The 25,050-nt window shown below is 59.9% G+C and overlaps 2 protein-coding genes and 2 long non-coding RNA genes across 14 annotated transcripts; 3 read left to right on the forward strand and 1 right to left on the reverse strand.

Annotated features, from left to right (window-relative positions):
• The first annotated feature begins 112 nt into the window (after positions 1 to 112).
• On the forward strand, positions 113 to 3,854 carry LOC129402034 (uncharacterized). 2 transcript variants are annotated; one of them, XR_008628515.1, is made up of 3 exons: positions 113 to 388; positions 1,532 to 1,626; positions 3,717 to 3,854. It is a non-coding gene; the product is annotated as an uncharacterized LOC129402034 (long non-coding RNA). The 2 variants fall into 2 exon arrangements; XR_008628514.1 differs by having other exon boundaries at positions 3,702 to 3,836.
• Positions 400 to 4,764, reverse strand: LOC129402033 (uncharacterized). Of its 2 annotated transcripts, none has more exons than XR_008628513.1 (4): positions 4,628 to 4,764; positions 4,042 to 4,110; positions 3,729 to 3,812; positions 400 to 839 (listed from the first exon to the last, which is right to left on the reverse strand). It is a non-coding gene; the product is annotated as an uncharacterized LOC129402033 (long non-coding RNA). The 2 variants fall into 2 exon arrangements; XR_008628512.1 differs by having other exon boundaries at positions 3,729 to 3,836.
• Positions 4,528 to 7,222, forward strand: DNAJB1 (DnaJ heat shock protein family (Hsp40) member B1). Of its 2 annotated transcripts, none has more exons than XM_004616631.2 (3): positions 4,528 to 4,820; positions 5,322 to 5,902; positions 6,018 to 7,222. In XM_004616631.2, the coding sequence occupies exons 1-3, from the start codon at positions 4,610 to 4,612 to the stop codon at positions 6,246 to 6,248; spliced, it is 1,023 nt and encodes a 340-aa protein (XP_004616688.1). In that variant the 5' UTR covers positions 4,528 to 4,609; the 3' UTR covers positions 6,249 to 7,222. The 2 variants fall into 2 exon arrangements, with proteins under 2 accessions (XP_004616688.1, XP_054982276.1); XM_055126301.1 differs by lacking the exon at positions 4,528 to 4,820 and adding an exon at positions 4,921 to 5,078.
• Positions 7,223 to 14,196: 6,974 nt separating this feature from the next.
• GIPC1 (GIPC PDZ domain containing family member 1) lies at positions 14,197 to 24,669 on the forward strand. 8 transcript variants are annotated; one of them, XM_055127910.1, is made up of 9 exons: positions 14,198 to 14,407; positions 17,356 to 17,482; positions 18,472 to 18,533; positions 21,383 to 21,703; positions 22,588 to 22,773; positions 22,851 to 23,031; positions 23,574 to 23,686; positions 23,835 to 23,916; positions 24,003 to 24,669. In XM_055127910.1, the coding sequence occupies exons 4-9, from the start codon at positions 21,416 to 21,418 to the stop codon at positions 24,152 to 24,154; spliced, it is 1,002 nt and encodes a 333-aa protein (XP_054983885.1). In that variant the 5' UTR covers positions 14,198 to 14,407; positions 17,356 to 17,482; positions 18,472 to 18,533; positions 21,383 to 21,415; the 3' UTR covers positions 24,155 to 24,669. The 8 variants fall into 8 exon arrangements, with proteins under 8 accessions (XP_054983890.1, XP_054983885.1, XP_054983889.1 ...); XM_055127914.1 differs by having other exon boundaries at positions 17,428 to 17,482; XM_055127911.1 differs by lacking the exon at positions 14,198 to 14,407 and adding an exon at positions 14,434 to 15,572.
• The last annotated feature ends 381 nt before the right edge of the window (positions 24,670 to 25,050 follow it).

Here is a 25,050-nt window from a genome sequence, read left to right on the forward strand (position 1 = left end):
CGCGCGCGCCCCGCCAGCCAATTAGCGCAAGGGACGCCCCTTCGCCCCCACCCTGCCCGACCGGTCTGAGCGAGGACTAGCCAGTCTCGCCACGAGATTGGCCAATCAGTTTGCAAGCACCACAGATGGGAAGTGCCGTGGGCCGACAAAAAGAAGGGGGAGTGAGAAGGAGGAGGGTTCGGACCGGCCCACCAATCAGAAAGAGTCTCGGCGCCGCGCGCCACAGGCCCCGCCCCTTGGCGTCGCTGTGGAAACCGAGGGAAGCGACGGTTACTGCAAAGCGAGGGGCGGGAACAAGAAGTTGAGTGACAGGGAGGGCAGCATCCACATGGCGGCTGGCGCTACGGGGTGAATCCCCCGGTGGGCGATCCCGGGGGTACCCCAGAAGGTACGGTAGAGGGTTAGGGATCCGGGCTATGGGGAGGGGACCTTGGATGGAGAGGTCTCGCGGGCGAGGGGACCCTCTACTATCACGAATGGGAGGGGGAAAATGGGGTAATGGAGTGGGAAAAGCCCCCCCCCACGGGACTCCCCGGCGTGCACCTGGAGGCCGCGCCCCGTTTCGCTGTCCCTGGTGCAAGCCTACGCGGCCCACCTTGCTCGCCTCCCTGGGCGGGTCGGGGAGGGGGCCGTCAGGTGTGTCAAGTACCCCTTGGAATGTTTCTCGTCCAAGATGAGATGGAGGGAAATGACCGTGGTTGGAGCCGCAGGACATAGAGACGAGGAAAGGAAGGGAGAAAAATAAACACCGAAACAAGGTTTTTTAGTTTGGGTACATGTTTTGGATAGCTGGTATTTAAATCCTCAACGTTAAGTTCCCCTGTTGTGCCCGTTGGAACCTGTTGGGGGGGGGGCGGGAAAGATGGCAGGGGGTGAAGGCTCTAGCCTTGCCTGCTGCTTACCCGGTTCCCGTGCCCAGCAGCGCATAGGATTCCCCCCAGAGCTGGAATGATCCCCAAATCCAAAACTTGGGACTGGAGAGCTAGAACAGCAGGAAAGGCCATTTGCCTTACATACAGAGTGCAACCCTGAGTACTGAGCAACCCCTGAGCTCAGGTGTGGCCCAAAAACAAAGAAACAAAATCCAAAAATTAAAATTAAACTGTACACACATGGAGAGTCAGAGGGACAGTACGGCAGGAAGGGCGGGCTCTGGCCTGCATGTGGCCAACCCTGGTTCAATTCCTGGCACCACATAGGGTCCTCCAAGCCCCACCAAGAGTGATCCCTGAGCACGGCCAGGAGGTAAGCCCAGAGCACTGCCCAGTATGGTCCCCAAACAAATAAAAAAAATACAATAATAGTGAGACTGTGTATACATTGGGGTCACAGTTCCTGCACATCACATATCCATTAGCTGTGCCAGACCCTGGGGGACATGCTTGATGCACGAAGTGGGCTGGGGGGGGGGGGCAAGAGGAGCGCCTGTCTGTAGCTCACGAAGCTGCCACCCCCTTGCTGTTTCAGGCCAAGTAAGGCAGGGTGGCCCCTGGTGACCCTCTCTTGCCGCCCTCCCTTTCCCCACTTCCAGAGCCAACCCCACCCCAGCCCTGAGCCTGCAGTGGCTGTTGAGCCATGCCGATCTCACAGGCAGATCTCAAAGGTGTGTCACTGGCACCCATGAAGGTAAGATAACCTGTAGGGACATCCCTGATTCACAGGGCAGTGGGTGGTGCCCCGCTGAGTCAGTGCCTGGTACTGAGTAACCCAGGTTGAGTTCTGGAAACTTCTGGAGTTTATGCTCAGGGCGTCCCTTTCTCCCAGGAAAGGGACCCAAAGCAGGATGCTTTTACTCCCTCCCTCCCCTCCCCCGGCCCCCGCACCACTGTCCCCTGGCTCCAGCCCATCAAAACCGCATTTTTGGGACCTGCGGCTTGTTTCTGCTGCTGTCCTCGGGGCTCAGGGTATGGGGTGTGGGGGGGCCTCTCCTGGCAGGACCGGGGAGACTGAGTGCCTAGAACTGTCTCAGGACTACCACAGCCACACAGGACAGAGCAGACAAGGACTGGGGGGTGCTGGGGATCGAACCCTGAGCCCTGAGCTCTCTCTGGCCTCATACTTGGAGAATGCATGTCCCCAGGTCTTGCTCCTTGTCCCCACCCCCAAGGCTCAGGATAAAAGTGGTGCTGAGCACCTTGAGGTGTTGTCTGCCAAGAAGTGAGGGTATGGCCAAAGCACCACAACTTGATGTGACATGCCGTGAGTCCATGCGTGTTCCTTCACAGTCAGAACATTCTGGAATTCCACTCTGAAGGCTGCCCATGTGAGCCACCTATGTGCGGTGTCCCTGCCGCACCCAAGAGCCCATGGGGGGAAGGCCCCTGCTGGCCATGTGGTACATGGGTCTCCTGGCTGTGGGCGTGCAACCTAGCCACTCAGCTCAAGCCATGGGTGACGGACGTGGTGTTTGATTGCACCCCGTTGGGCTCATGCCCTGTCCCCACATTCCTCTAGTGGCTGATGTGTGATGACAGTCACAAGCTGGGGTCCTTGGAGCCCTGGAGCTGCTTCTAGCTGTGCTAGAGGGAAAATTCCAGAAAGGTGTTCCTTGCTGGAAGGATGGGGGCTAAGACTAGGGAGAGGGGCCAGGAGCATTTGGACAGAGAAGAAACGGGGTGTCTGCATCCCTGGCTCTGCTGGTGAGGCAGGAGCTGACTTTTCCCCCCAGAATCTGGCGCGGCTGGTTTTAGGGTGTGGGTGGAGCCGTGCAGGGGTGTGTGAGAGACGGAAAAGCTGAGCCCAGACAAGCCAGAGCTGGTTTGGCGTTTTCTGCTGAGCCACAGGCTCCAGAGAGAAGATTCCAGAACTCAGCCTGATTTGCCTTTTTAGTAGATGGGATTTTTTATTATTATTATCTACTCAGTAGACGTCTCAGTCCTGCTTGAGAACTCCTCATCCCCTCCCACCCCTTGTGGCCAATCCAAGTTGCTGGGGACCCTCCTTGCTTCTGCACTTTTCCGCAAGAGGCCTAAAAAGTGGAACCTCATAGGACCGGCTCCCATAGCCTTGTGAGTCTGGTTCTGGCTGTGAATGATGCATTTGATGTGTGTGTGTGTGTGTGTGTGTGTGTGTGTCAGGGGTGGGGGCTCTACAGTGCTGGGGATCAGACCTAGAGCATTCCACATGCAAGGCAAGTGTGTCACACACTTGCAGTTAGGCTCTGTTGTGTCTCGGCGGTGTCCTGTGACAGGGCCAGCTTCCTGTCTGTCTGTGCTTCCCTGCTGCCCCAGACTCAAGTCAGAAGAATCGCTGCTGTGACTGTGACAAACCAACTCAGAAGTGTCGCTGGACGGGGTTCCTGCATTTTGCTGGTCGTTTGGCTGTGGAGACTCAGATTCAGTGCCTTGTGCCTGCCTTGCAGGGTCTGTGTGCCTCACCGGGATTCCTGCTGAGCCTTTGTCCCTAGGACTAGGAGGGGCAGTGCTGTGTGGCAGTGGTGCTTCTGAAGGTCTTGGTGACAGTAGGGCTGGAGGTAGCAGGGATACAATTTTGTTGTTGTTGCTGCTTAGGGCCACTCCCAGCTCTGCTCAGGGCTTACTCCTGCTCTGCACTCAGGGCTCACTCCTGGTGGGGCCAAGGGGACTCTCTGTGGTGCCGGGATAGAACCCAAGTCAGCTGCGCACAAGACCAGCATCTCACATGCCGTATTACCTCCCTGCTCCCAATATATTGTTTTAATTACCACTTTATCATAATTTCAGTCATCTCTTACGCAGCCAAGTGCTTACCTAGGTGTTCAGGAAGCCAAGAACGCGTTCTCCCAGGAGACCTTCAGCAAGGGGCATGCCCTCTCGGGACCTCAGTTTCCCCTCCTGTTGGGAGGCTTCAGTGAGTGCCTGAAACACACACCGAGTGCCCTGGACTGGCTGGCGTCTGGTAGAGCCCTCTGAGCCGTGATAGATAGCGTGAAAAGCAAGGAAAAGGGTCGTTTCCGATGGGCAAAAGGGCAGTGAGGCTCCGGAGCAGCGCCGGACATGTGCAGGGAGGTGAGCCTTGGAGCTAGGGACCTAGGGACCTGCATGACACGGGGCAGGAACTGACCTGGGGCTCCCATCCGCATTCTTCCCACTGCCCCAAGAGGGCGCGTTTATTCCTGTTACCAAGGAGGACCTGGCGCGGGATAGAGGTTAGAGAATTAGCCTGGAGTCTCCCAGCCGAACCCAGAGGGCTGGGAGACTTACCACCTGCGGCGAGCCGGCTTAGCGCCTCCGGGCAGGGGCGGGGCTGGAAGACTCCGCCCCTTCCCAAAGGCCGGCCTATCGAGGCGGGGCGGGGCGGGGCGCGCGGCGAGCGAAGGTTGCGATTGGCTCTCCATGGATGATGAGTCCGGGTAGCGCGCGCCGGCGGGAGGCGTTGCCGCGGACGGGGCGGGAAGGGGCGTAGCCACGCGCGGGCAGCCGTTGGCAACGAGGTCCCGCCCCGGACGTCGCGCGTCGCGGGCCAGGCGGTGGCGATTGGCCGGCGCAGCTCTGGGGGCGGTGCGGAAGGTTCTGGAGGGGGCTGGCGGGCTCTGGAAGCTTCCGCCGGACGGGTATATAGAGTCCGGGACCGGGCGGCGGCGGAGCCGGGGGACGGGGACAGCTGGGGAGGCGGGGGCAGTCGGCGGGCCATGGGCAAGGACTATTACCAGACGCTGGGCCTGTCCCGCGGCGCGTCGGACGAGGAGATCAAGCGGGCCTACCGCCGCCAGGCGCTGCGATACCACCCCGACAAGAACAAGGAGCCGGGCGCCGAGGAGAAGTTCAAGGAGATCGCCGAGGCCTACGACGTGCTGAGCGACCCGCGCAAGCGCGAGATCTTCGACCGCTACGGGGAGGAAGGTGCGTGCGCGCGACCGCGGCGCGCCCCCGCCGTTTGACAGCCGGGGAAACCGAGGCCGGCCTCCCGGCTCCTGCAGCCCCGCGGGCGGCGCGGGCCTCCGCCCTCGGATTGGCGGCCGGCCGCGGGGAGGAGGAGCTGCCGCGGAGAAGCTTCTAGCAAGTCGGGCGGGCGCTGCCCGCGGTGGGGGGGGCCCAGGGCGGGGTGAGGTAACCCCGGGAAAGCGCTGAGCCAGCCGGGCACGTAGTCAGGGAGCCCAGGTAGGGGGCCCCGCCCGGAATGACTCAGGCCTCCGCACCTCTGCAGCCCGAGCCGCGCCCGTCCCTGGGGTTGGCCCGATTTCCAGTGGGGTCGCTTGGTCAGGCCTGACGTCACCACGGGGGGCCCCAGAGACCCTGGGAGGGAGCAGCAGCGTCCCCCTCCCGTGCCCAGCATGAAAGCCCCAGCCCCCACCCACCCACCCATGACCGCGCCCCCTGACCACACCCTGTCTCTCCTTCCAGGCCTCAAGGGCGGTGGCCCCAGTGGTGGCAGCACTGGCGGCGCCAACGGCACCTCCTTCAGCTACACGTTCCATGGAGACCCGCATGCCATGTTCGCCGAATTCTTCGGCGGCCGGAACCCCTTTGACACCTTCTTTGGGCAGCGGAACGGGGAGGAGGGCATGGACGTTGATGACCCCTTCCCCGGCTTCCCCATTGGCATGGGCGGCTTTACCAACATGAACTTCGGCCGCTCCCGCCCAGCCCAGGAGCCCGTGCGCAGAAAGCAAGATCCCCCCGTCACCCACGACCTCAGGGTGTCCCTGGAAGAGATCTACAGCGGCTGCACCAAGAAGATGAAAATCTCCCACAAGCGCCTGAACCCTGACGGCAAGAGCACCCGCAGCGAGGACAAGATCCTGACCATCGAGGTGAAGCGGGGCTGGAAAGAAGGGACCAAGATCACCTTCCCCAAGGAAGGGGACCAGACATCCAATAACATTCCCGCAGACATCGTCTTCGTGCTCAAGGACAAGCCCCACAGCGTTTTCAAGAGAGACGGCTCTGACGTCATCTACCCAGCCCGGATCAGCCTTCGGGAGGTGAGACAGGAGAGGCGGGGTAGAGCCGGGTTGGGGGCAGAGGTGGCGGGGCCACCAGGCTGGCCTCAGGTAGGTCTCACTCACGCAGCTTTTACTTCGGCCTTTTCTTCCCCAGGCTCTGTGTGGCTGCACGGTGAAGGTCCCCACTCTGGACGGCAGGACCATCCCCGTCGTGTTCAAAGATGTCATCAGGCCGGGCATGCGGCGCAAAGTGCCCGGAGAAGGCCTGCCCCTTCCCAAGACGCCGGAGAAGCGCGGGGACCTGGTGATCGAGTTTGAGGTGATCTTCCCCGAGAGGATCCCACAGTCATCCAGGAGCGTCCTGGAACAGGTGCTCCCCATATAGTCACCCGCGTCCCCAGGACTGAGCACAAGAATTTCTGGAACGTTCCAGCGGTCTGTGGACCCGTGAGAGGGCGGGAGGGCCCAGGGCGGGCTTGCACACTGCTGGGTGTTTGCCAGAGAATATATTACAATCTTTCAAAGTCGTGCACTAGGCTTCAGTGGTTTTTCGAGCGACGGGGCTGCAGGTGGTGGGCACTGCGGGAAGGGCATCAAAGCCTGCCCGCTAGGCCCGCACCTCCTTCCTGCCAGCAGCCCTGAAGCTGGACTCTTCCCATCTGGGGCCCTTTGCTGGCCATGCCGCACCTCCGCCCTGTGCTGTTGGCGTCTTGACTGTCACTGTCTGGCGCCCTGTCTCTTCCCTGAAGACCTGGTTTCTCGTCGGCATCTCCACCCAAGAACCCAGCCATTTGCAGGCCCGCCGGCCGGCCGGTACCCACAAGCAATACCTCCTGTCCCAGCAGGACCAAAGGAGCCAGCCTGGAGCACAGGAGCGGGGGCAGCCCTCCTGACCAGGAGCCCGGGGTGCCCACCGCCTTCTGTGCCCCTTCCCATTAGGCGATGTTTGGGCACCCCAGGGCCCACTGGTGACCCGCCAGACATTCCTTTTTATCCTGGACTCTCTCTCGACTTTTTCAAAGGGATGTGATCCTTTTGAATTTTGCACCAATGTAATCGTAGCTATAATCCCTTTTGATAAAAGGGTCTTTGCCTCTGATCACAGGGGCACTCTGGGACAATGTGTAAATATGTTTTTATGGTCGCTGTGAAGTGGGTCACACAGAACCAGCCATGGTGGTGGCTGTGATGAACTTGGAAGGAACCTTGGGGCGGGCCAGGCCGAGTGTGTGTCTGCCTGGCGGGTCTGGTGCTGAGGCCTTTAGACTCGCTGTAAGTTGCCACTGCCACCCTGAGACCAAAGCGTGTGACTTGTCAGTGTGCAGCGCTGCGGCATTAAAGACTATTGGAAACTCGGGAGCGGACGTTTGACTCTGTTTGCGGACTGTGTTGGGGGGTGGATACGGCTCTGCTGGGAGAGATAAGCGGGTGGGGGGTGCAGGGCCGCCAAGCGGCCAAGTAACTCCGTTTAGTAGGATGGGGGAGGGAAGGGTTGGGGCGCGGCACTGGAGCTCCCAGGGGCCCTGGGCGGAGTGTTTCCCAGTCCTCCTGCTGCTTCCCTGCCAGGCCCACAGAGCAGAATGGAAACTCCCCTGGTGCAGTCCCTCACTGTGCCTGCCCTTCCCCAGCAGTGGCTTTTACACTGTATCTTTTTTATGGAACTGATTAGAACATTATCAGGTGCTGGTCACAGAGCTGAAAACAGTTTGCCTCCACTCCAGCTCCGCCAAGTCCAGCTGTCCTCCCTGCAGTTTGGGCTCCTGGGACTCCAGAATTGCGCGCAGCCGTAGCAGTGCTTTTTTCTTCAACTTCTTTAGGGCTCTGAAGCCTTGGAATCCTCCCTCTGTGATTCTAGACATGGTCACCTGTGCAGGCCAGGAGTGCCTGAGGGGACCAGGGAAGCGGGGCACCCTGCCCAGCTGTGCCAGCATCAACAAGCCAGAGCTCCAGAGACTTGCCCTTTTAAAAAACATAGTAGGGTTGGAGCAATAGTATGTCAGGTGTGCTTGCCTTGCGTACAGCCAACCCGGGTTTGGTCCCTGGGATCCCATCTATTCCCTGAGCACCGCCTGTAGTGATTCCTGAGTGCAGAGCTAGGAGTAAGTCCTGAGCATTGCCGGATGTGACCCCCAAAACAACAAAAAATATCTGGTTTTTGGCCGTCACCCTGCGATGCTCAGGGGTGACTCCTGGCTCTGTGCTCAGGAATTGCTCCTGGCAGTGCCCTATGAGGGGGCCCCTATGGGGTGTGGAGGTGGAGCCTGCTTGGCTCTGTGCAAGACAAACGCCCTCCCTGCTGTCCTGTTGCTCAGCCCTAGCTTTGCCCTTTGTGGTAGGTGCCCCCAAGGGAGTCTGCTTATGTAAGCATAATTGCTGCATTTGCCCTGCCAGCGCCAACACCAAGCCGGAAGGGCGCCTGCTGTGCTGTCCGCCCACCCAGCCGGTGTTCCCAGATTCTCGGGCCCTTCCGGGCACACGGGCTTCTCGGCAGCCAGTTGACCCTGTGCTCTGCCTTTCCCCTCCTAGTGTTCTGGACAAACTCCAGCCTGCCCGTTATTCTGCGCCTCTGCTTGGCAAGATCTCTCTGTGAGGGACCATGACCCAAGTCAATATGGGGTGACCCCTGCCGGTCCTTTGGGTCCTAAGCCAGGGTCGGGTCCCACCTGGACCACTGTCCACTGGTGACCATGGGCTACTGATGCAACCTCTCTGTTCAGTATCTAAGGCTGTAAAACCGGCGTAATAGCTGGGCTGAGATGCTCTGCAGACAGGCGCTCAGTTCCATCCCTGGTACCCCAATCACTGAGCTGAGGGTGCTGGGGGGGCCTGTCAAATCCCCTACATTGCGGGACCTGAGCAGCACCACTTCCTCGGGCCTCACAGAACTGTCCAATGTTTGCTGAGAATCATTGCAAGGGATCCCCAGGCTCTGGGCGACACTTGGTTTGTTTGTTTTTTTTTGCTTTTGCTTTTTGGGTCACACCCAGCGATGCTCAGGGGTTACTCCTGGCTTTGCACTCAGGAATTACTCCTGGCGGTGCTTGGGGGACCATATGGGATGCCGGGGATTGCCCTACCCGCTGTGCTATCGCTCCGGCCCCTCTGGGCGACACTTGGGAGTACCCCAACCCCCAGGAAATAAAGAACTCTTTGGGGGCTTGAGCGATAGCACAGTGGGTGGGGCATTCGCCTTGCACACGGTAGACCCAGGTTGGATTCCCAGCATCCCATAGGGTCCCCTGAGCACCGCCAGGAGTAATTCCTGAGTGCAGAGCCAGGAGTAACCCCTTTGCATCACCGGGTGTGACCCAAAAAGCAAAAGAGCGCAAAAAAAAAAAGAGCTCTTTGTCCCCCAACACCATCTCGTGGCAGAGTGGAAGAGGGTACCCTGGTCCTGAGCAGCAGGAAGACAGGGAATGGGAAACCAACCAGCAGGGATAAATGCCCTGACCTGTGCCCTAGCCTCCGGTCTGCCCTTGCACAGAGGGAAGCAAAATGGACGCAAATGGAGCACAGCAGGTGGATTGAGGGGAAACTGGAAGTGCGTGCTGCACCCGGTCTGGGTGGAGCTATTATTAAGGCTCTTTTATAGGCAGAGGGAGAAGGGCAGGGCCCAGGGCTCCCCAGACCCCAGCTTGCCCTGTGGTGGGTGGGAGCCTACCAGGGCTTGGCCTGTGGCTCACCCTCATTTTCTTCCCTAGGGGAAGGCGCAGGTGGTCCTTGGCATTAGCACAGGCCATCACTGATTACAGCACCAAGGCTGGCGTCCTGGGTGCCATCAGCGTCTATATTTTGCAGGGAAATCCAGGTCTTCCAGTCCATGTCAAGCCGGGCGTCCAGGTCCTTGTGTTCCCCGGGGCATGCCCACTCCCTAGGTCTGGGTGGGTGTAGGATAACATTGGTTTGTCCTTTCAGCCTTGCCCAGGGAACTTAGTTTTATTGGGTCACACCTATCACAGTGCTCCAGTCACTCCCATTTCTTTGTTTATCTGTAAACTCTTCTCTCTGCTCTCCTCCCCAACCAGTTAATCACCCTTTCTCCCTAATCAGATTCTATTAACCTGTAAGGTCAGATCTTTCTAAAGACACTGAACTTGTAAGTTAAATATTGCTTTTCCCCATCTTTTGCATAGTTTACTTTAAAGCAATGTCCTTTTTGTATGGACACAGGAAGACAGTTAATATTATGCTTGGGGCTGGAGCAATAGCACAGCGGGTAGGGTAGAGTGGGTATTTGACTTGCATGCGGCCTACCTGAGTTCAATTCCCAGCATCCCATATGGTCTACCCAGCACCACCAGGAGTAATTCCTGAGTGCATGAGCCAGGAATAACCCCTGTGCATTGCTGGGTGTGACCCAAAAAAATAATAATTAAAAATATTATGCTTTTGTAACTTGGGAGTTAATTGACCCTGAATAATATTCACTCCTAGACATCTGCTTTCTTGACTTAAGCCTCAGTTGCCCTTAGTTGCCTAGCACTCCCAAAGTAGGGTCCTGACGAGGGACTGAATGCACCCAGGGCAAGTCGACAGCTACCTTGGCATTGAAATGGGCAAGGCCAAAGGGCCACAGTACTCAGCTATAAGTTAAGAGCACGGTCATGGACAAACTCTGTCATGACCCGAAAGAGGTAAGTGAATAAGGACCCTGCTGGGGTTAGGGAGACTAACCTGGCCTAAGCACTGTTGTCTGGAATATATAGTGAATGTCCCCAGAACCAAACTTTAAACTTGATATATCCCTTGCTGTGCTCATACAAAATGACATTGCTAGAAATATTAGAAGTAAATTTATTACAACTGTTTAAGTGGATTACTAGCTGGGGAAAGAAGAAAGCAATACATCCTGAGTGGATTGAATCCCGCCCTTGAGTGGATTTCCTAGTAATCTGGAGTAATCTCTTTAGATGAGATTTTCCTCCTTGAGTTAATCTCCTGGAGGAGTGGCCTCACCTCTCTTTGTTAATTTGTTAATGTTCAACTGCAACTTTGTATCCATACCCTGCATGACTTCTATTAAACTAGGCTGTAAGCGTGGGCTGGGGGATCCAGAGCCAGGAGAATGAAGGGGGAGCGAGAAGGAGAAGAGGGCCTGGAGTGATAGCATAGTGGGTAGGGCGTTTGCCTTGCATGTGGCCGACCTGGGTTCAATTCCCAACATCCCATAGGGTCCCCTGAGCACTGCCAGGAGTAACCTAACCCAAAAAGGAAAAAAAAAAAGGATATCAAAGGGGAATCCGGAGAGAGAAGGAGGAATCAGGAGGATGGAGAGGAGATTGGAATAAACTGCAGTTGATACCAACCAGCCTGGCCCTCGTTCCTTCACCTGCCCATCGCCATCAGCCTCCCTAGGGTGGAGGAAGCGGAGACCACTGAACACAGGCGGCGAGATCTAGAGAGATAGAGCGCTGCAGCCCTTTGGTAAATACACAGGTTGGGTCTGAGTTCCCTGCAGTCCTGGGAGGGGGCTGGACGACCCCTCGGAACTGTCCTGCAGCTGCTGCCCCAGGTTGTGCAACAACTAGTTCCCTGGTTCTGCTCCTCCATCGCCCAAAGCACCTGGGCCCTGCTTACTGCCTCTGGGTGCCAGTCCAGTGAGCAATCAAGTGACCAAGCAAATTGGAGGATTGAGAGGCACCCCAGCCAGTGACCTGTTGTCACTCCCACAGGAGAGCAACCCACCTCTCTCAGCTTGGGACAGGTGACACCCCCCAACATGCACCCCTCTGAGCCCTAGGGTATATGTGGATAGGCCCTGGATCTGACTCTCGAGGATCAGTTCCAGGCTAAGTCCCAGCTTCTGGATGCCCACCTGGCTGGGGAGCCCAGTGAGCAGCAGAGTCAGGGGGCGGGGTGACTCAGTCTCCCCAGAAACACAGACTTCCCGGGAGCCTACAGCTCGAGGCACCTGTGCTCTGGACTGCAAACTGGTCCTGAGCCCCGTGTCCTGGCGTGGCCTCTCCCTTCTCCTTCCCGGGATGTGTCTATTTGATTCTGGTCACTCAAAACACACACACTCACACACACACACACACACACACACACACACATGTGCACATGTGACTGGGTCTGCCGGGGTCTCACAATGACATGGGGCTGGGCACACATGCGCAGGGCAGCATCCTCTGCTGAGCCTCAGAGCTGTGGAGGACACTGATCTTTGGTTGTTTGGGTTTTTTTTTTTGGGGGGGTGCATGGGTTGCCAAAACCCTGTGGGGCACAGGGCTTACTCCTGGCTCTGTTCTTAGGGAATCACTTCAGGTGAGGCTTGGGGGACCCTACGGGATTCCAGGTACTGAATCTGGATGTGCCCCAAGGTGCTTTCCCTGCACTCCGGGGCCCACCCTAACCTCAGTCAGCTTCTGGTCAGCAGACCCTGCCTGGAGAAGGGCCTTAGGAGGGTGCTTCCCTTCCACACCCCCACATCCTATCAGGAACAGTGAGGCTGTCAGGAGTCAGTCCAGAGCATCTCCTGGGGTGGCCCCACAACAAAACAAACGAAAAGCACTGAAAAGCCAGAGAGGGGATATTTGTTTTGTTTTTACCATTTCATTTTAATTTTTAAAAATCATTTCATTTAAAAAAATTAAATTTTAAAAATTAATTTTAAAAAATTTAAATCTTTTTTTGTTTGGGGGTCACATCTAGTGATGTTCACAGGCTCAAACACGGGGTTCCTCCCCAGCAGGTCTAGAGGCCTCTCCTGCTTGTGATGATGATGCAGCCACCAAAGCCCCCTGGAGCTGGAGCCAGAAGGTCCAGGAGTGTGTGTGCTTGTGTGTGTGTGTGTGTGTGTGTGTGTGTGTGTGTGTTTTCTCTCAAAGGCGGTGCTGGGAGATCAAACTGGACCCAGGGAGCAGGCAGGGGACAGGCGAAGGAGCCAGAAGGGAATAAGGTACTGACAGGAAGGCTGTTTGGAGGACACAGAGATACCAGGTCTTGGGGGTGGGGCTGGCAGAGGCCTGGCTTGGGTTCTCGGGCGCCCTCTGGTCGCGTTCCGGGAAACAGTTTGGGGGAGAGGCTGAGAGATGAGCCGGGAACCCTGCCTGTGGATCCCGGGAAGATGAAATGGAGGCTGAGGGGCGGGAGCGATCTTTCAGCGCGCGGGAGGGCACTTGCCTGCACGCGGCCTACCGAAACTCGACTCTGGCACCACATACCGTCTCCCGAGTCCCGCCATTAGTGATCCCTGAGCACAGAGCTAAGAGTCAGTCCTAAGAACCAGTAGTGGTGGCCTTAACCCCCACAGTCCCCCCGATGAACTATCTGTCAGTTACAGACATCCCGAATTTACCAGTAAATAATTTAGGGTATATCTCCAAAGAGAATATTCTCTCACGGGGCCCTGGAGACAGCTTGGAGCTAAAGCACCTGCTCGTGTGTGTCCAGCTCCCTAGGAGTGACCACCGAGCACAGAGTCAGGAGCTGCCCTTGAGCGCCGCTGGGGGTCTCATAAAGAAAATTTTCTTATGCAATCACAGTTTAATGATTCCACTCAGAAACTTTACCCACTCAGCATTCACACATTTTGCACGCAGCAGGTGAATTCGACCTGTGGCACCAGAAGGTTCCCGAATCACCCCAAACCACACCTCCTTGATTTCCAGGCGGCTGCAAATTTCCTCCCCTCATGGTTTCTTCTGCGTGTGGTAGCTGTCACCCAGTCGCTTCTCAGGTCTGCATTTGAGCTGAAAAACTGGAGGAGGGGCTGGGGCGATAGCATAGCCGTAGGGCGTCTGCCTTGTACACGGCCAACCGAGTTGTATTTCCAGCATCCCATATGGTCCCCTGAGCACTGCCAGGGGTAATTCCTTAGTGCAGAGCCAGGAATACTCTGTGCATTGCTGGGTATGACCCAAAGAGAAAAAAAAAAAAAACTGGAGGGGGAAGGGCATTGCCTGGTGATCTTCTTGTGACCTTGGGCAAACAACCCCCCCCTCCCTGGACACCTCCTCATGATCACGCGCTGGGTTCTGGCTCAGGACTCGGCTGTCCACCCCCCAACCTGTCAACCTGCAGTCTCTAGGGGACAGTTCAGAGGCCAGACACAAGCCGAGCGGGGCGCACAGTTCCGCAGAGGGCACTGGCACAGCCGGCAGAGGTTAGCTGAACAGAAAGAGCGGGACAATGGCTGTGTCCGTTGCCATAGCAACCGGGACGCGCGCCAGCTGGGTGGTGCCAGCCAGGCAGCCCTCAGCCACTAGTATCCGGCCCGCTGTGTCCCCTTTCACTTCGTCCCTCTGCGGGGACGCCATTGTCAGAGCAAGGAGGCACCACAGCTCAGCCTGGAGCTCAGCCCGTTTCCTCGTTGAGGCGCCTCGGAGGGCGGCAACCTCCTGGCCTACCGGAACTACAACTCCCAGCATGCAAAGCGAGTTCCAAACACGCCCCACGCGGCCGCGCGGGGCCCAATAGGTGCCGGAGCCTGGAAATGTCTCACCGGCCACGGGAACCGAGCGCGCCTGTTTCCTTCGCGTCTCTGCTTCCCCCGGACCTGCTCCGGCTCAAAGATCTCCCAATGCAAGGACACACCTGGAGATGGTGAGGCTGTGGTGGCTCCTTTCCGCCTCTCGTGAGCTGAGACCCGGGGGCCGGGAGGGAAGTAGGAGGGACAGTCAGATGGATGGAACGGACCCAGCTCCGTGACGACAGGGGTTGGGGTCGTTCACCTGCCGGACAGTAGTTACTGTGAACGTTCTCTGTGCTGACCAGTGATCCGGCCGGGTCTTTCACGCCTGCTGCCCCCCTTCGAACTGCCCTGGCCGCCCCGGAGCGTGCGGTCCCCCCCGCACCAAATGTATTCAACTTAGTGTTTGTGGAGGCTGGGCCGAGACTGGCAAGGGGCGGGAAACACATTAACCACGTTAACACATTAACGTGAGGGTGTGTGTGAATGAATGAATGGATGAATGCACACTCTTGTGCATTGTACATCCCGTTAAGGAAGCTGGGGTGCTGGAGGCTGGGGTGCTGGAGTTACCCTCTGTATTCACCGTGTATACCCAGTTTCCATCCTTGCCCACCCGCCTGAAATGAATGAACTTTTGCTTTTCATTTGTATTATGGGTCGTGCTAGGCAGAGCTCTCCTGGCGGAGCTAGGGAGACCCTATGGGAAACAAACCCGGGTCCGGGGCGTGTAAGGCAAACTCCTTTCCCACGGTACCGTCTCTCCGGCTCCTGAAAGCACCTTTTATCGAGGGGCAAGTCGTGGGGAAGGCGTGGATTCGCCAGAAAATACCCTTTTTCAGGCGGTAGGACTTTGCATCGTCTTTCCTCTCCACGAAACTCAGCCTCGGTCACTTGATTCTCACTCCCACGCCCCTGCGTGTCCCAGACGGACACCCGACCCACAGCACGAGGACCCAGGGTCGCCGCCTCCCGGCAGCCACGCGCCTCCATGCTCGCCAGAGAGGGGCCTGCTCCCCCCCATGCCTCCGCGATGGTTCAGGCCGCTCGGCCCAGGCGGGGCGGGAGGGTCCACCGCGCCCTGGCGCGGGGGGCGGGGTGCGGGGCGCCGGACGAGGCGGAGGGATCCCTTTGGAATGTGGTCGTGAGTCCCGGCGCCGATTGGTCGCGGACTCCGGGAGCGCGTTCCTGATTGGCGGGGCGTGGGCAGGGACTCCGCCCTCCGGCCGCCGCTGCTGGAGAGGCCCGGGGCCGAGTTTGCCGAAGGCCGAGCGCGGCGCGGGCACGGCGGCGGTGCAGGTGAGTTTCTCACGCGGCCCGGACGCAACGGCTCGTGGCTGCGGGGGGCCCCCGCCGCGCTCTCCCGGGGGCTCCGGAGCCGCGGGGATCCGGCTGGGCCTGCGGGGTGGGGCCGGGGATGTCCCAGGCCTCCTCCCAATGGGCCGCCTCCCTTCCCACGGGTGGGGGGCGCGGAGACAGCGCCTCCAGCCGTCGGGGTGCGGGCAGCGCTCGCCCCGCTGGCCCCCGCACCCCTCTAGACAGTTCCCATCCAGTTTGATCCCGGCACAGGGTCAGTATTACTGAGTCCTTCCTGGGCACCTCCCTGGAACTGGCCGTGTCCCATCCTTCAGGTGCTCGGGGTGGACGCTGGGGGATGGACGCTGGGGGGGGGGCGGGCGGAGGGGCCTGGCGGGGGAGGTCCCGAAAGCAAGAATGAAAGGGATGGATCTATCAAATGCTTCCGTGGTAGGGGCGTACCATGTGTATCACAGAGGCCAGACACCTCCTAGAAGGTGTTATGACTTGTTTTAGACCCAGAGAGGTGGCGTGCTTGCCCACGGTCACACAGCCTCCAAGTGGCAGATGTAGGAACGGGGCCGCGCCTCCCAGGCCAGGCATGTGGAATCTGGGCTCCCAGAATTGGGGGCGTTGCTGACCAGCTTTTGGGCAGGCTGGGGGTCTGAGGGGGCTCTCCTGCCCAGATTGCCCCCACTTTTCATTTATCTGAGCGGCACCTGTTGGTCTTGGCTTCCGCTGTCCACCAACGGCCCCCCCAGGATGATCCCAGGAAGCTGCCCCCCACGTCCTTGCCCCCCAGAAGGTGAGGGAGGGTACACCCCTTCCTGGAGGTGAGGAACAAGCTGACCGGTGGGGTGCTGAACCTTGGGCCCCTGGGAGTAGGCGGTTCTCCCCGGAAATGAGGAGCCGGTTTTTCAAGACTGAATCAGCTGCCTCCCGCCCTCCTCCCGCCAGCCCAGTGAGCAGCTGGAAAGGGAAGCCTGGGCGTGGCGTGCTCCCCCCACCAGCCGCCCAGCACCCAGGAACCCCCTCTCCACTTCCTGCTTGTCCTCGCCCTGCCCTTCTGCGTGGCTGTGGGGTCGCTAAGTTTTCGTTGCTTCTCTGGGCAGAAAGGGGGTGCTGGGGGGGTACCCAGGCGGAATTGGCTTCTCTCCCACCGTCCGTCCCTGTGCACACGTCTGGGGGGGGGCAGTGAGCCACGCCAGGCATGTTCTGTGGACTCGGCTGCGTTTGCAGGTTGCCTCGGCTCCTGCTGTGTGCTGGGCTCAGAGCAGTCCCACTCTCGGGGAGCTGCCCTACACTGGGGGGCCCGTGGGCGAGGGGTGCTGTGAGAGGAGTGGCTGTGACAGGAGCCTGGGCCCGGGTTCAGAGTCACAGGGATCGGGCAGTGGATACAGGCTGTGAGCTGGAGTGGCCCTTCTTGGCCGTGGGGGTCCCACTGGGCACTGTAGGCTTCCCCAAGCTGGGAAATAGTTGCGAGATCCAAGGCAGCAGTGACTGCTACGGTTTACATTTGAAAATAGAGACATGAATTTAAATGGCAGCCTAAGGCTGTGAGACAAGAGTTCTACCCAGGAGACATGTAATTACGTTCATGGGTCTGAGCCGGCAGGACCGCAGGGGGCGGTTCCAGCAGGCTGGGGCAAGCTGGGGAGGCTGCCTGGGGGAGGTGACCTGGCATAGGCCTGAGAGGACTGTGGTGTTCCTGGGCAGGATGGGGGGAGGAAGGGGTCAGTAATAATGATGATGATAATAATAACCGCTTCCTTGAACTCACTGCCAGGCGGGTTCCATGCCTGGCCTCTTTGGATTTCTGCAGACACCTTGATATCCAGGCATTCTGCCCATTTTTTAGATGAGGAAACTGAGGCCGCATCCAGTGAAGTGACTTGCCCACAGCCACGCAGCTGGTAAGTGGCAGAGACGGGCTTTTAACTTACGAGTGACTGCATCTTCGGGGGGAGGGCCTGGTCCTTCAGCAAGCATCAGTGACAGGCAGTGGGTGGAGGGCGGGTAGCCTGCGTGACCGGGATGCATGTATGGGGTCTTGGAAAGGCTGTGGCAACTGTGGTATGAAAGTGCTCAGAGAGGGGCCGGAGCGATAGCACAGCGGGTAAGGCGTTTGCTTTGCACGCGGCCGACCCGGGTTCGATCCCCGGCATCCCATATGGTCCCCCAAGCACTGCCAGGAGTAATTCCTGAGTGCAAAGCCAGGAGTAACCCCTGAGCATCGCTGGGTGTGACCCAAAAAGCAAAAAAAAAAAAAAAAAAAAGAAAGTGCTCAGAGAGGTTAAAACACTTGTCCAGGGTCACACAGTCATTATGGCAAAGCCAGCTTCCCACTGCACCTGGCACCTCTGAGGGTGCATCCGTCAAACGATGAGGTTCCATCCTAGCGGTGGAGAGAAAAGGCAATTCTGCTGGCTTTGAACCCATGGACTTGCATTCAGGCTTTCATGATAAGTTAATTTCCTTGAAAAATCGCAATTTCCGGGCTCCGAGACATAGTCCCATGCCCAGGGCACTTGCCTTGCACGTGGCCAATCCAGGTTCTATCCCTGCGATCCCATTGGATCCCCCAAGCCCACCAGGGGTGATTCCTGAGAGCAGAGCCAGGAATCAGCCCTGAGCACTGCCTGGTGTGACTCCACTCCCCCCAAAAAAATCCCAATTTCCTGGGACCAGAGTGATAGTACAGCAGGGAGGGTACTGGCTTTGCACCCTGATTCTTTTCCTTGATGCTGAGCTGGGCCTCCTGCCTGCCACGCACGTGTTCTAGCGAGGGGGAGGGGAAGCAGGAGCCTCAAGGAAGGGGCACCTTGAGCCTTACTCTGAAGTGGGTAAGAAGCCCAGGTGGGCTCAGGCAGCGGACAGGCATGACCTGGCTTCTGTTTTACAGGGTCACTCTGGCTGCGGGGCCAGGGCTGAGGTGGGGAGAGGAGGCGGCCTCTGCTGGTCAGGGTGAGTGAGACAGGGGGCCTAGCCCTGGGGATGGAGAGACGCCAGGGGGAGCATGGAGGCATTCTGGGGGCATATCCACATACCTTGCACTGAATGGTCCCTTAAGCTCTGCCCGCAGCAACCCCAAGCGCCCTCAGGTGTGACCCCACATCGGAACCAAGATGCAGATGCCATTTTGCAGAGCTGAAGCCTAGTCCAGGGCTCAAGACCACATAGGAGTCCCCAGAGACCCCCAGGAGGGAGCCCTGGGTGTGGCCCCCCAAATCAAAAGCAGTCAAATGATGGGGCCGGAGCGATAGCACCATGGGGACTTGCCTTGCACTGATTGACCGGGGTTCGATCCCCAGCATCATCCCATGGATCCCCTGAGCACCGCCGGCAGTGATCCCTGGGTGCAGAGTCAGGGACAAGCCCTGAGCATCACTGGGTGGGACCCCAAAACCAAAAAGCAAAACAAAAAGGTAGTAAACGTGAATCCGCCCTGCTGGGCACCGAGGAAGCGGCCGCAGCTCCCGTTTCCTGTCTCAGGCACCCCTGCATCCATGCCCCGAGGAGCAGGGCTACCCCAATCCCGGGTGCGTCTTTTTGTTTGGTTCCGAGGTGCCAGGCTGAGAGCCTAGGCCTCACACAGGTCTCCGGCATCTTGGCTCTGCACCGCTGAGGCACTGTGTCCAGGGCACAGAGTCGCTATCACTTCTGTGCAGGGCCCTCCCTGCCTCCTGCTGGTGCGCACCCGCCGCCCCCGTCTCCCCAGAACTCCAGCCTTTTTGAGTTGGGCAGAGCGGGTCATCAGCGCCTGCTCCCTTCAGACCTCTGCCCATTTGACTTTTTTTTTTGCTTTTTTTTTTTTTTTTTGGGTCACACCTGGCTCTGCACAGGGGTTACTCCTGGCTCTGCACTCAGGAATTATCCCTGGCGGTGCTCAGGGGACCATATGGGATGCTGGGAATTGAACCCGGGTCGGCCGCGTGCAAGGCAAACGCCCTACCCGCTGTGCTATCGCTCCAGCCCCCCATTTGACTTTTTTATTTGGTTTTCGGGTCATACCTGATGGTGATGAGGGGTCACTTCTGGCTCTGCACTCAGGAATGAGTCCTGGTGGGCTTAGGGCCCCCTCTGGGGTGTTGTGGACAGAGCCCAGGCTGCCTCCTCTCTCACCCCTCCTTAAAAGAGTTTTGTTTGGTCTTTTGGGCTGTCCTGGGTGCTTGGGGACCACGTGGCGTGACAGGATGGAGCCGGCTCGGCAGGTGAAAGGCAAGCGGCCCCCACAGTGTTGCCCTGCCAGCAACATTCAGACTCCGGGCCGCGGTCCCACCCCGGCCTGGTCTCAGGCTTCACTGGCCTTGTCACCTCTTTGCTTCTCATGCCCGTGTCTGTCAGGCGCCGGCCTTGAGTGCTGTGGGTGTGCGGGGCCATGCCGACGGCCTGTGGCTTTTGCCATTGCCCTGTGCTGGAGCAGGTGGTATCTGTCCAGAGCCGCCACCACAGGGAATCCCACGTGGTGGCACCGGATGTTTACATGGCCGTTGCTGGCCATGCTGTGGACACCGTGTGCCACGGGAGTCTGGGCAGGGCAGAGTCACGCCCTATGTTTGTGGGACTTGTGCCCTGCCACTTGAAGCATGTCCCCGGCCCTGAGTGAGCCTGGCTGCATTGGGGGCCTTCACGGAGATTTGCCTGAGCACATCTGTCTCTGCATTCCGGAGTCACAGTCTCTGGGTTTCTTGTCCTGTATCATCCTGGCTTGCGTGGGAATGTATGTGGGTAATGCTGATCCCCTAAAAATGTTTTTGGGGCCAGAGAGATAGTACAGCATGGAGGGCATTTGCCTTGCATTTGGCTGGCCCAGGTTTGATCCTCGGCATCCTATAAGGTCCCAGGAGTGGAGCCAGGAGTGACCCCTGAGCACCGCCAAAAACAATGAAAATGTGTTGGCGAGCGTTCCTCTGGCTCCTGCGCTCTTTGGAAGCCTTGGGGAAGGATGGGTGTTAGTTCTCCTGAGCCCTGGCCAGAATCCTCCTGTGCCTTTATTCTCACGGACACATGGTCACTGCTTGGATTCTGGTCTTCTGGCTGCTGTGTCCTGTTGCTGCTCCCCGATCCAGCCCGAGCGATGGTTTCTCGGGCTCTTTGCCTCAGTGCTTCCTGGCACCCGCACAGCCCCTGGCCAGCCTTTGTGTGTGCACTGTCGTGGCCTCGCCTCTCTCACGTCTGCTTTTCTCTTCTCTCTTTATGTTCTTAGTCTAGCAAAGGGCCTTTCAATCTTGTTTCTCCTTTCAAAGAACCAGCTCTAGTCGATAAAAGCTTCAGCTGAGAAGTCGTTGGTCATTTCCTCCCTAGGCTCAGGGGCCTGAACTCGCCTGGCCTGTGAGGTCAGCCCGTCACTCGGCAGCTGCCCTGGTGCTTTGAAGGGCCCGGACGCTCTTGAACTGGTGTCTTAAACACGTACAGGATTACACCAGACGTACAGGATTAGCCCTGTATGTCTCCCATCCTGCCCACTAACAGGAAGCAGCCACGTCCCATGGTCCCCACGTGGGAGGGGAGGGCATCTGCTTTGCAGGCTGCTGAGCCGCTTTGCCCCTCGCACCCAGTACCGCCCCCCACGCCCCACCAGGAATGACCACTGGGAACAGATCCAGGAGTAAGCCGAGCTCTGCTGGGTACGGCCCCAAAGATGGTCCCCACATTTGTGGCGCGAACAGAGCAAGATCACAGCCTGGGGTCCCTCGAGGCTTTGGTCGCTTGTGTCACTTGTGTCTGGGCGCCCTGACCTGGCCCGGACCCGGCGGGAGGTGCTGCCGTGGGAAAGGGCGCCCACGGCGCTGAGCCCGCCTTCGTGTCCACAGATCTCCCGGGTGCGGCCCCACCGCTCGCCGCTCATGCCGCTGGGTCTGGGGCGGCGGAAAAAGGCGCCGCCTCTGGTGGAGAATGAAGAGGCCGAACCGGGCCGTGGCGGGCTGGGCGTGGGGGAGCCCGGGCCCCTGGGCGGGGGCGGGGCTGGCGGACCCCACATGGGCCTGCCGCCCCCGCCTCCCGCCCTGCGGCCCCGCCTCGTCTTCCACACCCAGCTGGCCCACGGCAGCCCGACCGGCCGCATCGAGGGCTTCACTAACGTCAAGGAGCTGTACGGCAAGATCGCCGAGGCCTTCCGGCTGCCGCCTGCCGAGGTACTGCGGGGAGCTGGGCGTGGACCCCGGAGAGGGTGCGAGGCCCGTCGTCAGCTGGGGCTCGGCTCACGCTGGTGTGACCCACTCCCGGGTTCCCAGCAGGCTTTGCGAGCCCGCGCCCCGGTGGGCTGTTGGAAGGGGGACCAGGGCTACCCCCGAGTTCCCAGCAGGCTTTGCGAGCCCGTACCCCGGTGGGTTGTGGGAACGGGGACCAAAGCTACCCCTTGAGTTCCCAGAAGGCTTTGCGAGCCCGCGCCCCGGTGTGCTGTGGGAAGGGGGACCAGGGCTACCCCCGAGTTCCCAGCAGGCTCTGCGAGCTCACGCCCTGGTGGGCTGTGGGAAGGGGTACCAGGGCTGACCCCCGAGTTCCCAGCAGTTTTTGTGAGCCCGTACCCCGGTGGGCTGTGGGAAGGGGGACCAGGGCTACCCCCGAGTTCCCAGCAGGCTCTGCGAGCCCACTCCCTGGTGGGTCGGTCTTGATGGACCGTTGCCCTGGTGTATCGTGGGGACGGAGGCCAGTGGGGCTGGGCTGGCGTGTTCTTGGGCTGCTGCGCAGCAGTGGGTTGTGGGAACCGGGGCTCCTCCTCGCCGCTTCCCATGGGCGTGGGGTGTGGACTCGCACTCAGTCCTTGGCCCTTCCTCAGACGTCCTGCGCTCCGTAGGTTGTCGGGTCACAGGTCAGGGGCGAGATTCCTATTTACCGGATGCGTGCAGGGGCTTGGCCTGACACTCAGGAGCAGCGATGGGGCCGCGTAAATGAGGGCCCGGCCCTCTGGTCCGTGTGGTCCCGAGAGCTGTAGCGCTCCCCAGGCGGGGACGCCCAGGCCTTGCCCGTCTCCTAGCTGTTGCCCGCGTGCAGCGCTGAGCGTCTGGCTGCCCCGCAGGTGATGTTCTGTACCCTCAACACCCACAAAGTGGACATGGACAAGCTGTTGGGGGGCCAGATCGGCCTGGAGGACTTCATCTTCGCCCACGTGAAGGGGCAGCGGAAGGAGGTGGAGGTGTTCAAGTCGGAGGACGCGCTGGGGCTCACCATTACCGACAACGGGGCCGGCTACGCCTTCATCAAGGTGCCTGGGGGCCGAGGGCCCCCCCGAGGTCCGGGGGCGGGGGAGCCGCTGCCTGACGGCGCCCTCCCCTCCCGCAGCGCATCAAGGAGGGCAGCGTAATCGACCACGTCCAGCTCGTCAGCGTGGGCGACATGATCGAGTCTATTAACGGGCAGAGCCTGCTGGGCTGCCGCCACTACGAGGTGGCCCGGCTGCTTAAGGAACTTCCCCGGGGCCGCACCTTCACACTGAAGCTTACGGAGCCCCGCAAGGCCTTTGGTGAGGGGCTGCCACCCCGTCCCGAGCCCCACCAAGCCATCCTGCTCCCTGGGGCCCTGGCTGCAGGGCCAGAAACCCCCAGCAGGTGGCGCCCGAACTCAGCCGGTCACCTTAGGGGGGGTGAGGGGTGCGCAGCTAAGCCCTGCCCAGGGGAAGGGGTGCTGGCTCAGGCGCAGCCTGTGCGGGTGGGTGGAGGGTGGGATCAAGGAGGAAGTTGCCCCCCCACCGTCTTCCCAGAGCCATTAGCCCAGCCAAGCGCCCCTAACCCTGACCAGCCCCCAGCCAGGAAAGCCAGGCTTGGCTGCCCTGTGGCTGCACCCCCACCTCGCTGTCTGGCCTCACTGACTCTCAGGAATGGGGTGGGGGTGGGGTCCTGCGGAGCACTTGCCCAGGCTGCTGGGCAGCTGGAGACCCCGCTTCCTGTCCCTAGCCCCTGCCTGTCCCAATTGCGGGGAGTGGGGCAGTGTTGGCTGGCCAGGAGTTGCCAGAACTGGGCTCCCTGCCCCTCAGCCCTGCCTTCACGCATCCTCACCCCCTTGCAGACATGATTGGGGTGCGCTCAGCAGGTGGCCGCCCCGGGGCAGGCCCTCAGCTGGGCACTGGCCGAGGAACCCTGCGTCTCCGATCCCGGGGGCCAGCCACCGTTGAGGACCTGGTGAGTGGACACAGGGCCACAGCTCCCCTTCTGGCATACCCTTGGTCAGCTGCCCCTTCCTCACACTGTGGGGCAGGGGGGAGTGTTGCTCAGGATGGGCCTGGGGCTTTGCTCCCCTGTCCTGAATGCCAGCCTTGCTTGCCCTCAGCCGTCGGCCTTTGAGGAGAAGGCGGTGGAGAAGGTTGACGACCTCCTGGAGAGCTACATGGGCATCAGGGACACGGAGCTGGGTGAGTTGGTACTCGGGGTGGGGGCGGGTGAGTCTGGACCCTCACCATGGGACTTGACCTTTGTGCTGCCCCCCTCCCACCCGCAGCGGCCACCATGGTGGAGCTGGGCAAGGACAAGAGGAACCCGGACGAGTTGGCCGAGGCCCTGGACGAGCGGCTGGGTGACTTCGCCTTCCCTGATGAGTTTGTCTTTGATGTCTGGGGCGCCATTGGGGACGCCAAGGTCGGCCGCTACTAGGCCTCCCACTGGACCTCAAGGCGGCCTCGGTCTGGGCACAGCCTGGGGGGACCCGCACCCCAGCACCCGGCCAGCAGCCAGGGCCGAGGCAGGTGGGGCTGGCGCGGGGCCTCACGTTCTCCAATCGGTACCACCTTCCCGTCTCCCGTTTCCCAGCCTGCCTGGGTGACCCCGCTCCCACCTACCTCAGCCAGGTCAGGCGCCCGGGGGAGGGGCCGGGCAGATGGAACAGCCCCCCCGCTTCCCTTATTTGTCCCCCCTGGGCCTCAGGCTGTTTGTAGCGGGGCACGGCCACCCTCCGTTCTCCACCCAGAGACGAGGGGCGCTCCCCTACATGCAATAATACCCGCTCTCTCCCGCCCTGTCAGGGTGCCCCCTCTCAGGAGGCTCTGCCCTCCGCCTAGGAACCCCAAGTCTGCTGTGAACCCCGCAGCCCCAGGGTTGGGCCGGGGGCAGCTCTGGGCTTTTGTACCTGAAGTCGCCACTTTCTGAAACATAAAAGACTCTTGCTCTGCTCTGGGACCTGTGTGGGCCTCCTTGGGGGTGAGGGGGGCGGGCCGCTGGGCTGGGAAAGAATGCAGCAGCTGAAATCTATCCCTGGCTCCAAATTGAATTAGGAGCTGCCCGCCCGCCCCTTCCCACCCGTTCTGCTTTGCGTTCCTGGCTGCAGGCCACTGCTTCCGGCAAAGCACAGTTGTCCGCCCCCAAGGCTTCCCAGTCGGGGGCTTCCGGCCGAGGGCTTCAAACAGGTAGGGGGTGTCCCACGGGTGGGGTGGGCAGCACCCCCAGGCCCGGGCAGTCATACCCCCAGGCTTAGCCAGTGAGTGAGTGGCGCTGGGCTTGTTTTGACAGGTCACTTTATCCGAGGATTGAGGGGATCAGAGAAGGGGGAACCG

Source organism: Sorex araneus, chromosome 2 (genome assembly GCF_027595985.1).
Source record: "Sorex araneus isolate mSorAra2 chromosome 2, mSorAra2.pri, whole genome shotgun sequence".
NCBI classification, from domain to species: domain Eukaryota; kingdom Metazoa; phylum Chordata; class Mammalia; order Eulipotyphla; family Soricidae; genus Sorex; species Sorex araneus.

Coding starts and splice junctions, on each gene's coding strand:
- GIPC1 (XM_004616630.3), top strand. Junction 21,704..22,587: donor TCCGGCTGCCGCCTGCCGAG/GTACTGCGGGGA, acceptor GCTGCCCCGCAG/GTGATGTTCTGTACCCTCAA. Junction 23,687..23,834: donor CAGCCACCGTTGAGGACCTG/GTGAGTGGACAC, acceptor GCTTGCCCTCAG/CCGTCGGCCTTTGAGGAGAA.
- DNAJB1 (XM_004616631.2), top strand. CDS start 4,610: ATGGGCAAGGACTATTACCAGACGCTGGGCCTGTCCCGCGGCGCGTCG. Junction 4,821..5,321: donor CGACCGCTACGGGGAGGAAG/GTGCGTGCGCGC, acceptor CTCTCCTTCCAG/GCCTCAAGGGCGGTGGCCCC. Junction 5,903..6,017: donor CCCGGATCAGCCTTCGGGAG/GTGAGACAGGAG, acceptor TTTCTTCCCCAG/GCTCTGTGTGGCTGCACGGT.